This window comes from Crocuta crocuta, unplaced genomic scaffold, assembly GCF_008692635.1.
Source record: "Crocuta crocuta isolate KB4526 unplaced genomic scaffold, BGI_CrCroc_1.0 scaffold173, whole genome shotgun sequence".
NCBI lineage: Eukaryota > Metazoa > Chordata > Mammalia > Carnivora > Hyaenidae > Crocuta > Crocuta crocuta.
The window spans coordinates 478,717-491,603 of NW_027529453.1; the positions used below are offsets into that span (position 1 = coordinate 478,717).

A 12,887-nucleotide genomic window follows, 5' to 3' on the forward strand; every position below is an offset into this window, starting at 1 on the left:
ACCCAGTTTTGGGGCCATTGGGTGGCTCAGTTGGTTAAGCATCCGATTTCAGCTCAGGTCATGGTCTCACAGTTTGTGGGTTCGAGCCCTATGTCGGGCTCTGTGCTGACCACTCAGAGCCTGGAGCCTGCTTTGGATTCTGTGTCTCCCTCTCTCTCTCTCTCTGCCCCTTCCCCACTTGCATTCTCTCTCTCTCTCAAAAATAAATAAACGTTAAAAATTTTTTAAAAATAAAAGAGAGACCTAGTATTGAAAGTTAAGGACAAAAAAATGACTTTATATGCAGGGAATTAAAAGAGAACTGATTTAGTTGAAGAGCTAGTCTCAAAGAAACATGGAGTTAAACTACCTGATTTGAATCTGAGCTTTGTGTCTTCTTATTTGTGTGTCTTGATCCAACTCAGCTTCTCTGTGCCTCGATTTGTGTGTCTGCACAATTAGGCTGATAATAGTAGGGTTGTCCTTATAGGGTTGTTTTAAATATTAAAGTGTTTTAAAACCTTTAGAAAATTGCCTGGAAAAAGTAGAAGCTTGATAGTGTTTTCTATCATTGTTTTGGATCCAATTAGTTTTCTTGTATCTATGAATATAAATTAATGTAAATGGAAACAAATATTGCTATACTGGGCTCATTTGGATGTAAATGCAGAGAAATGAAGGGAAATAGATATTTTGAAGTTAAATTCTGTAGAGTATTCTCCAAATTTTATGATATAAGTATTAGATCCACATTTCATATATGAGGATTCTGACATCCAAAGAAATTCAGTAACTTCTACAGAAACATCCAGGTAATAAGTAATGAAATTGGGATACTAACCCCAAATGTTTGAGGCTCATGATCATGGATTTTAGACCATTCCATATTTTACATTAGGGTTAAGATTTGGTTCTGTCTGATTTATTAGTGTTCTTAAAGGCATATACAAAGAATTTGGGATAGAACATAGAGCTTTTGAAAATTAAATTTTACATTTTGAAATATTAGAATTTCATTTAAAAAGTTCACTTCTCATATTATCATGCTAGCATATCTCTGATTAGTTTGAGAACCAAATAAGCCTTATAAGATGTGTAACACAGTGTCCAGTGTTCAGTAAAAACTAATTATTTTTATCAAGTAACATGGAAAAATAGTAACGAGTATCATTAATGAATGATACCTAACTATAACAATGTATAATTATTATTTAAAACTCACCTTTTGTCTGGAATAAATCATACAAATCTATGTACTCCTCTGAAAAATAATCACATTTGAAATCATACAGAAATTGACTTTCATTTCAAATAGAGATTCCATTGAGGAACATTTGATAAGAACTATTTATTGTCAGGGAATGTTTTGTCGCCTAAAACCTGGCTTTGTGAAAAGCGTTTTACAGCTTGGAAATGTAGGGAAGAAATTATTTTAACCTTCTCCCATATTTTTTTCTCCCAAATCCAGGCACCACGCCAGTGACCTCTCAAACTTCTCCAGAAGTACTTATTAATGTGTTGTGACACTCTCAAATGATATAATGTAATCTGGGTGAGCTAAAGTTGTAAAATATGACAATCTAAAAGATGAGTTAGGCTCCCCTTCATATGTAACTACACATGCAATATTCAAGGAGAAAAAGAAAAATGAAAGAAAACGTCAGGTGAATAGCATATTTCTTTTCTCTAACAGGATATATAATATATCCTAGCACATCAGACTTTGTTGCTCCCAAGAATTGCAAACAGTCTTTGTTCTTCTTTGCCCTGCCTTGGCATACATCTTCACAGGTGTGGGCCTTTTTGAAATGAATTTCTACTTCCTTACATAGATGGTGAACTATTTCCAGATGATAAATAGCTTTGGGTCTATAACCCAGGCAGGAGAGTCCTCAACTCACTTTGGGCTGTTAAAGGGAATTTCCAACCTTGTAAAGTGGTATTCCTCTTGCTCAAATGGCAACAGTCATGCAAGGAAGAACAAATGAGTCCCTTTAAGGAGTGGGATGGATAGAATGTCAAATATTCTTGGACCTTCAGTGGCAACAGAGAGAAATTTTGCATTATAACACTATTCAGGCAGAGTTATAGATCATCTTTGGATCTAGTCTTTGTTTGTCAATGAGCAATGCCTTAAACATAAGCTAATGGCTTTGTAGCTAAAGCAATGGTCGCTGTGATATTTCTGAGAACAGAATAAGCATTAATTGGAAACTGAGCAACTATAAAAAATGATATACTAATATTTTATAAGTAGACCAAGGAGCATATCAAAAAGTAAGTTTGTTTGGTTTCGGTACATAATGAAATTATTTCAAAGAAAATTGCTTAAAATTTTCTCCTACTAGCTTTGACTAGTTATGTGAGGGATCCTATATGTAAATAAAAGTTATAATATTGCTTCGCATCACATACATGCACCAGCTGTTGAACAATAATATTAAACCATTCTACAAGCTCTGTAATCATTTGAAAACTGATAATGAGTACTACAACTTATATGCCATTATTACACCTAAATTTACTGAGACATATCCTGTACAAGGAAACTTTCCCTTACATTGAGTGTGTTTATGGAGATGATTGGCAGAAGAAGCCGTAACTCATGTTACAAGGATCTCTATATTAAGTAGGGCATATTTTTATGCTGCCACATTTGCTCATATATATTTTGAGACTAAAGAGCTATTCGAAGGCTGAATAATAAAAACGTAAAGACATATCAAGCAGTTTCTCATTTCAGCAAACAAATTCAGAATGGAGGTTGGTTCCCTGAAAAAAGATGATGATAAGTATATATTAAAATGCATGATCCGGGGCACCTGGGTGGCTCAGTCAGGTAAGCGTCTGACTTCATGAACTCCCGATTCATGAGTTGGAACACTTGCATGGGGCCCTATGCTGACAGCTCAGAGCCTGGAGCCTGCTTCGGATTCTGTGTCTCCCTCTCTCTCTGTTCCTTCCTCTCTCTGTGTCTCTCTCTGTCTCTCTCTCTCTCTAACACACACTCAAAAATAAACATTACAAAAAATTTTAAATGCATGATCCTTCTGAACTTATAGACATTAAAGATGCAAAATCCAAATGCACTGTTTGAAAGTTGCTTTGACCTATGCTCAAAAAAGAGCTAAAAAGATACTTGAAGAGACAAGTGGGGAAAATTGAATATGGGCTGGTTATTAAGTGGTGATAGATATTTTAAGTAATTTTCTTAAATTAGATTTTGACATAATGATTACATAAGAAAGAGCTTTATATTCATGTAGTCGGTGCTTCAATACCAAGTAGGTAATTACATGATGTTTACAACTTTAAAACGTCTATATGTATAAACAAAACAAATGCAGGAAATGTTAATAATTATTTAATCTAGATAGTGAGGATATAGGTTTTCATTGTGTCATTCTTTTAACTTTGCTGTTGGTGTGCAGTTCTTTTTAAAACAGGTTTGGTAAAGGAAGACGGTAGAGTGCCCAGACATTTCCTTTCCCCTCCTGAGACCATCGGTAATCTATCATATAGGAACAAAAATATTAATCCACAATCTTGATGAGAATGATGTGGAGAGCTGGTTTTAAAACCGTGTGTGAGGTACCATAGTACTTATGGGCACATGATTAATAATCTGCAAGTACATACACCAATTCCAATATCTGTCGAACATAAATTGGTTTTCAGGCAGAAACTACCTTTTCAAAATCAGAAGTTTCTCATTCCAACATACCTCATATGCTCCCCATGCCTCATAACCACCCCCTATCCTGGCAAATAGCAAATGAAAGTAAAATCACTGCTGGACACAGTAATATAAAAAGCATTTTCTATTTTATGCATATTTTCAACCCAGAGAAAAATAAGAATAAATCCCTTATTTTTTGCAGCAGTTCCTAAAATATAAATCACAGATGCTAGTAAACATTAAACTTTAAATTAGCTTTCTCAAAACTTTGAAACACTGGAATCCAGATTGCTTGCGCTCCGAAGCTGGTCCTCAGTATCTTGTGAAAACCCCTCTTGGCATGTCATTTTCATGCTCCATCTGAGATGACTTGGAAAATGTCAGTAAACAACACCACCACTTCCACAAAACAACTGCTTGGACAGTGCAAATTTTTACATGTATCATTTAGAGAACTCTGTTTCTGGGAGAAATTGTAAATGTCAATACTAAAACATAATATTATTGATGTTGGCTGCTTCTGTCAGTAAATAGAGTCACTACCTACTCAGAAACAGCTTTTTAAAAAATAATTGGAGGGGTGCCTGGGTAGCTCAGTCAGTTAAGTGTCTGACTCTTGATTTCAGCTCAGGTCATGATCTCATGGTTTGTGAGATTGAGCCCCATATCAGGATACGTACTGACAGTGCAGATTGTGCTTGGGATTCTCTCTCCTCTCCCTCTGCTCCTCCCCTTGCCTGTGCTCTCTCTCAAAATAAATAAATAAACATAAAAAAGAAGTAATTGGAATAAGGAAACTTCCTTGCTGTATTTTTAAATTGTTATAAATGAAAAAAAAACTTTATCCTTGTGGAATTATTAGCTTTCTGTATGTGTAACTTAAAACCTTGTGTAAAATGGCATCATGTGTTGTGTCTTAGTTAACACAGCCCAAAGATGACACAAGTCATGAAAATCCTTCTTCTGAAACCCTCTCTCCTTCTTTATGCAAATGACACTAAGAAATAGCTTTACAGTGTAAGCTAAGCCTGAATTCCATTGCTGAAAGATTTAAGAAACAAATTCCATCTACAAAGATCAATTTCTGGAATCACTGAAGTTTCACATTTTTTGAATCCTAAAAGTTATGATGGTTTTGGTCTTGATAATTACCCTTTATAAGAGCTAAACAGAAGAACCACACATATTCATGTTATTATTTATAAAAAAGTAGGCAGTGCTCATTAAATCATTCAACTTCCTTGAATGAATAATGAACACATTAAAAGATAATTCTGCAGAAGGGGGCCTGGCTGGCTCAGTTGGTAGAACATGTGACCCTCAGTCTTGGGGTCCTGAGTTTGAGCCCTACTTTGGGGACCGAGGTTACTTAAAAACATTTTTTTGAAGAATTTCAAGTGATACTGAAAAATGGTCATGGTATTTTGTTATTGAAAGTGTTGGCTTTTATTCATATCGTGTTATATGTATAAATAGTCAAGAATAATAAAAATAAAAGTACATATAGATATATTTCTGTATGTATACTCTTTCAGTTATATATATTTTTCTTTATAGCAATTTACATATACTAAATATAACTGGAAGTGTACAGAAATGATAAAAGAAACTATCTGTCTACAACCCATATCAGGCTGTCACTTATTTAATATTAGAACTGATGCTGGAAAAACACCTATACTTTAAGCTAGTCCCTCATGTGCCAGTTCAATTAACACTGAATAACTAATTTTAACTATTGCCTGTCAGGAGTGCCTTTGTGGTTCAGTAGTTTAAGTGTCCAACTCTTATTTTGGCTCAGGTCATGATCTCATGGTTCATGAGCTAGAGCCCAGAAATGGGCTCCTTGCTGACAGTGCAGAGCCTCCCTGAGACACTGTATCTCTCCCTCCCTCTCTGCCTTTCTTCACTGGGGCTCTCTGTTTCTCTATAAATAAATAAATAAATAAATAAATAAATAAATAAATAAGCTTTTTGAAAAAAGAATAAAGTTAAAAAATATATTGCCTGTCAACGCCGGATTTGCAGGTGGCCTTCTCTGAGGTATTGTCCATGTAATGAACTGCTATGAAAATTCTAATCCTCTCAAGAGTTTTACATTAATCAACCTCATTTCCAGTTTGAAGTTTTAACATATTTTCACATATTTCTTCTGAAGCTTTAACCTCTACAAAACTCAGCTTTAAATGAGAAGGGAAAAGCAGAAGAGTGAGAAGGAACGGTAACTGAATTTAATTTCAATCTTGGATAGAGCCTCAAACACATTTGCTTTTCTATTCTTGTGTCTGTTAGAAAAGAAAACAGTTCTCTTTTTAGCTAAATGTGGATTTTTTTTGTAGCTTGGATCACACTGTAAAAACCTTCTTAGAATTTTCACTCGCTTCCCACAATATTGCCACATATTCCTTGGAGCCATTGGCAAAATGGATGCAGTTTATAAAGTCTTTGCTTTTGCATTGAGCTTTTGCCTGGCTCATATCTTTAGATACATTTAAAAGAAAAAGCAGTACCCACTGTGTTGAATATCTTTCATAGTATGGATGAAATGTGTAATTTGAAATTCCCAAGTTCAAAGTACATTTATCTACAGCTTGATTTTACACTTGAAACTTCCTCTGCTTCATAAGAGTTTGTAAAAAATTAGGAGGAAAAATCTTCCTCCTGTCATTTATAGCAATTTTCCTTAGATTTGAGTAAAATATACAGGAACTTTAAGAAACTAAAATCATATGTTCTCTTTTCTATTTTCTCATTATTTCAATGGTAACACTTGCCCAGGTATCAATTCTTTGCTTATGTTCTTATATATTTTCAGAGCAAATTTTGAAATAAACACAAATGATGATTAATTTTAATAATATTAATGTTATCTTACTGAATTTACAACCAGAATGCTAAGTTTCAGAGCAAAGATGTAGCCACTGTTGTCTTTAATTTTTTATGTGTTTTGATTTTACTAATAGTAATACACAGAGCCCATTTGCAATAAGATATTTACACAATTTAAAATATTTCAAAGCTTTTCTGTGGGGTTGAAACATTAAAAACAAAGCAAAAACAGATCTCATTCTTCCCCAAATTTTGCAAAGATGGTGTGCTTGTGTGCAAATTTGGAAGCACAGCCCAAATGACTATGAACACTAAAAGCTTAATGTTTTTCCTTTGGTTGATCTGTTGACTGAAATTAGATTTTGTTTTCTTTTTTAATTTAATTTAATTTAATTTAATTTAATTTTAGAGAAAGAGAGAGAGAGAGAGTACAAGTCAGGGAGCAGGAAGAATGAAAGAGACTCTCAAACAGGCTCCATACTCAACACTAAGCCCGATGCCAGGCTTGATCCCTTAATTCTGGGATCATGACCTGAACCAAAATCAAGAGTCAGATGTTCAACCAACCAAGCCTCCCAGGTGCTCCTGAAATGAGCTTTTAAATGTAAAAATGTGGACACTGAAATCAAATAACCTTATAAAAATGTTTAGATATTCATTAATACATTTTAGATCAGCACCTGAATAAAAAATGATATTTATAAGAATATATATGCCCTATAATTTAAATAATGAGTATATTATTTATAAATATATATGAGTATACATATTCTTAGAGAACTGTAATTAATGTAATATTTACATTATATATATGTTTACATTATTTCATAATTTATAGATCTCCAAGATAATGTTCTTCTTCTATCAATTCTTGGACTCCAGTTTGAAAAACATTGACTTACAGAATTACAATGAAAACTTATCTTCTATTTGGGCCTCTCCCCTGTTATTTATGTGTATATTATTACATGCTATAATAGAGTGAATTATACATGTGTTGAAGAAATTAGCAGAGGTTCAAAACTTTTTTATATTACACGATTTCAAATACATAGAAAGAATTAGAACAAACTGTCTGCAAATCTGAAAAGATAATCAGTGATTCTATCCGACATTTGGCTAATTGGAAATCAGTCTGTTAAAATGAGATACTCTACTACACATAACTGTAACCATCTGGTGTGCCAAAATTCTCTTCTCCCTTCAAATAAGAAGGCTCAACATTATCTGAGCTCTTTTATCTTCCTTCTCATTGAATTCAGGTCATTGATTTTTTTTTTTTTAGTTCAGGATATTTGGAAAGATTTCTTATTTGGTATTTATTAGCTCATTTATTTTTATTGCAATGGTTACTTAAAGATTAATGCATTTCATTTTAGGAAAATTTTACCCCCAAAAGTATTTAAAAGGCATAAATACAGATGTTCAAAAGTTGCATTTATGCATGTTCACGTATTTAAGGGCTGTGTGTAGACGATTTCTGGAATGCATTGAGAAACAATATGGATTGAAAGAAGGATGAATGCAAGATAGATATGTGGCCTATATACCTGATGAGTCAAACACAGTTGATCCTTGAAAAATATGGGTTTTAACTTCATGGAGGTTAAATGTCACTTACATGTTTTTTTTTCATGAATACATAAACTTATAGTATAGATAAACATAGTATAATACTGTAAATGTATTTTCTCTTCCTTATGTTTTCTTAATAACATTTTCTTTTCTCTACTTCATTGTATTGTAAGAATACAATATATAATATACATAACATGCAAAATATGTGTTAATACACATATTTCCTGTTATTGCTAAGGCTCTGGTCAACAATAGACTATTAGTAGTTAAGTGTTATGGGAGTTAAAAGTTATACACCTATTTTCAACTGCTCCAGGGGTCAGCTACTCTAACCTCTGCATAATTAAAGGGTCAACTGTGGATTAAAAGGTAAATGATGGAATCTCTGGGATATATATATGTATATATAAGTATTCACTATGCATGTTTCTAATCTTTTTGTGTGTATTTAAAATGTTCATAACCAAAGAATTAGAAGAAAGGAAGGAAGGAAGGGAAGGAGGGCGGAAGGGAAAAGAAGAAAGAAAGAAAGAAAGAAAGAAAGAAAGAAAGAAAGAAAGAAAGAAAGAGAGAGAGAGAGANAGAGAGGAAGAGAGAGAGGAGAGAGAGAGAGGGGGGGGGGGGAGGGAGGGAGGGAGGAAGGAAGGAAGGACGGGAAAGAAAGAAAATGAAAATTAAAAAAAAAGTAAGATTTTTCTTTAACTTTTTTCATGAAAAATTATGCCTCAAGTATTTTTAACATGGGGCCATCCCTTTAATGGTGTTCTCTGTCTCTCTGTCTCTGTCTCTCTCTCTCCCCCCAAAAGCTCCATTCTGACTTAGATAAAGGAGAGGGCACTGTTAAATACACCCTCTCAGGGGACGGCGCTGGCACCGTTTTTACCATTGATGAAACTACAGGGGACATTCATGCAATAAGGAGCCTGGATAGAGAAGAGAAACCTTTCTACACACTTCGTGCTCAGGCTGTGGACATAGAAACCAGGAAGCCCCTGGAGCCTGAATCAGAATTCATCATCAAAGTACAGGATATTAATGATAATGAGCCAAAGTTCTTGGATGGACCTTACGTTGCTAGTGTCCCAGAAATGTCTCCTGTGGGTGAGTAGGCAAATCAAAATATTTTCAGATGCTACAAGACCTTCACAACCTTTATCTTTTACAGGTTGGTGTAAACGTGTTATTTGTAAGCCAGAAGATTATTCTTCCACTTCACAGGATACAATTATTTTCCTTTATTTCACTTCTTCCCATTTTTTTGTCTTTTCTGTTCCCTTCTAAATATATAATAGAGTCATAAATATGTAAGATACATAACATTTTCCCTATTTTCCAGTCTTTGCATTCGCCTGAACTCAAAGAATTCCATGTAATTAAGTACAAAACTCACTTTGTACTAAAATTGCTTATCATTGCAATTCCAGATGCCTTCACAGTGCTACAGGTAACTACCATACCTACCAAAGACCAGACAGTAATTCATAGCTCACAGTAAATCATCCACAGCATGTACTACGTGTTTGTCTCGACCAGTCCAGAAAGGAGTGTACTGCATCTTTGTAGCTATAGATGGAGATCCCAGAAGGATAATACTGTTTCGTTCGCTATGTATTTTTGAGGTCAATGAATTAAGGATTATGGTTTTAATGACGATTTGAAATAACTTTTATTCCTCAGTCACCACTGCCAATCCTTATTCTATTTCTTTTTTTAATTTTTTAATGTTTTATTTATTTATGAGAGAGAGAGAGAGAGAGAGAGAGAGAGAGGCAACGTGAGCAGGGGAGGGTCAGAGAGAGAGGGAGGCAAACAATCGGAAGCAGCCTCCAAGTTCTGAGCTAGCTGTCAGCACAAAGACCAATGTGGGGCTCGAACCCAGGAACCTTGTGATCATGACCTGAGCCGAAGTCGCACGCTTAGCCGACCGAGACACCCAGGTGCCCTTTCTTTATTCTATTATAAGGTAACTTCTGGTGTCTAGCACATTTGTGAGATAAAGCTACCCCCTCACTTCCAGGTTACAACCTGAATCTCTAATTGTGAGCCATTGCTAAGTGTCTTGTCTGACGTTCCCCAGAAAGCTTCTGCGAGTCCTACAACCATCCCAGACATGCAGAGCCCTTACCGAGGGCAGAAGCAGGTTAGTGGCTTTAGGAGTTGTCAAATGGATTCATCACACATTCGCTTGAAATTGTGTCTATGACCCTACCAGGAATTCAAAGACCATATTCTCTCCATGACCTGAGAAATGAACTCAAGGTAGTTTACTTAGATTTTAAGTATTAGGTTACATACACAGGGCTGCAAATCCGTTAGTCAGTTTTTGCTATGTTGTTTAGCTCTTGCATTTATACGGTGCTGATTGCTAGAGATTTAGAATTCCAATTGGGAAGACGTAAATCTTATTAGAAAGTAGTCCCTGAAAATGGAGCTGTTACTGGGAGAGAAATAAAAATGAAGGTACTATTTTGAGAAAAGTAAGGTTTTTAAGAAGAATGCTTTTTAGTTCCTAAATGGTTTAACCCAGGACTTACTTCATGTAAATTGGAAATATTTAAGTGAATTTATGACCCTCAGTGACTATTATAGAAACAACATCAGCATCCCTTTTAAAAAATTTGATGTTTCTTTATTTTCGAGAGAGAGAGGGAGGGGGGGCAGAGGGACAGAGGGAGACATAGAAACCAAAAGCAGGCAGCACAGAGCCTGATGTGGGGCTAGAACCCATGAAATGTGAGATCATGACCTGAGCCAAAGTCGCTGACTGAGCCACCTAGGTGCCCTTATGAAAACAGCATCCTTAAAGGAAACACACACATCCCTCTACATTACTCAAAAATTCTGTCTTATTAGATAAATAAGCAATTCTTTTGTTGTGGCAATCTGGATAAAGGGAACTGCAGAGTCTGAAACTTTATATAAAGAAGTTCAGACCTGGCACCAGAAGAGAGAAATAAATCTGGAAAATCAGGGTTGTTAAGTGAGAAAACAAAGTGGTCCCAGCTTTTGCAGTATTGGGATGAGACATCATTTGCTGTACTGCCTTGAAATATCAGAAAGATCTAGAGAAGAATGCGGTTTAAAAAAAATATTTTTCCATATGACATTACTGAAGTTTCTCATTCTTTTTTCAAGAAACTCCAGTAAATACTTAAACTGAATTTTACACACCCTCCCTGTTTTTCTGTATTTTTAAAAAATAACAATAAAGGAGTATTTCTTTTGAATGTGACACACATTGCATGCTATGAGCTCACCCAAGTATTAGTGGACTATATTTACATAATATCCTTTTTTTCAAATATATACTAAAAAGTATAAAAACACTTATTAATTAAATATTAGAAATTAAATATCTACCATGTACTGCTTTTGCCATTCCCCACCATCCCGCCTAAACACATAACCAAAGAGCAAAAGAGACTCAGTTGGACTTGTGGCATTTGCTCTTTCTACTTCTACATGAGCAACTCAAAGCTACGGGGAAACTTCTGTGCATCCATCCAGATATCGTCACATCTATGTCCCTAGATCTCCGTAACTCCATCCCGAAGCATACCCTTCTTACCATAAGGAAATTGTCACTGCTGTAAATCACTCAGTCCAGTGATTACTCCTCTCTTGTTATCTTTTTCAGCATCCCTTCTAGGCAATTCCTCCTTCTGCATCATTTTCTCTGGGATTTCAAAATTCTTTTTGTTCAAGACTAAATGGAGTTGGGGCACCTGGGTGGCTCAGTCGGTTAAGCGTCCAACTTTGGCTCAGGTCATGATCTCACAGTTCATGGGTTCGAGACCCACGTTGGGCTCTGTGCTGGCAGCCAGGTCAGACCCTGAAGGCTGTTTCAGATTCTGTATCTCCCACTCTCTCTGACCCTCCCCTGCTCACGCTGTCTCTCTCTCTCTCTCTCTCTCAGAAATAAATAAAATATTTAAAAAAAAATGAAAAAGAAAGAATACTAAATGGAATTCACCATGGTTTGTTAGACAATATAGTTGTTGTCACAACAAATCCTGCTGTTGGTTTTACATATCTGTGTTTGAATATTCTCTAGGATAACTGTCCTTTCTCAATATTGACAATGTTGTTAGTACAATATTGGAGAAGAATCAACCACTTTAAAAATAGAATCAAATAGCTTATTTTGTAATACAAAGGATCAAGAAATATTGGGACATCAAAACAATTTATTATACAAATGTCATTAGCAATAATAGATTGTGCATCAGAAAATACGATGAACAATTAAACATGGAATGGAAATGAACTCAAGTGAAAATTGCAAAGACCATAACTACGCAAAGGGGAGTGGTGGTGACCAGAGATTTCAGAGGAAAATCAATATTTAAGACTTATCAGACTAAGGAATATATTTAGTTCCTGAAAGTTGAAGAAAATTTTAGTGAATATATGAATTGCTTAAGAGAAAGGTCACTTTGTTACTAACTTGTGCTACATCCAATATGCCACAGAAGTAATATTCACAGATAAAGTGCTTTTACTCTGACCCAAGGAAATTGCTTAATGATCCAGATATTCCCCAACTCAGACTTTCTCCTTGGAGACAGATTTGGACATTGTGAATGTGGTCTTAATTCTTTAAGATCACTAGAGTAACAGTGAATTACAGTAATGTTCTTTAATACTAGTGGTTATGCATGGGTATGGTATGAAGTTTAAGTAACTTTTCCTAGAGAGCTGACTGGTGTAACATCTTTAAACCCTTATTCATACTTGTATTATCATCCTCTGCCTGAGCTAAGCCATGTTGAGGCAACTGATTGAATCACACATAACCAGGTCTCTATGACATGTTTGATAA

At 35.1% G+C, this 12,887-nt stretch overlaps 1 protein-coding gene across 4 annotated transcripts in view; it reads left to right on the plus strand.

Annotated features, from left to right (window-relative positions):
• The window catches only part of CDH12 (cadherin 12), a 684,089-nt gene that overhangs the window by 477,846 nt on the left and 193,356 nt on the right, over positions 1-12,887 (plus strand). For all 4 annotated transcript variants that reach the window (XM_077760763.1, XM_077760761.1, XM_077760765.1 and 1 more), the window contains one exon: positions 8,872-9,166. In XM_077760763.1, the coding sequence (XP_077616889.1) occupies positions 8,872-9,166 (295 nt within the window). The remainder of the gene's footprint in view (positions 1-8,871; positions 9,167-12,887) is intronic.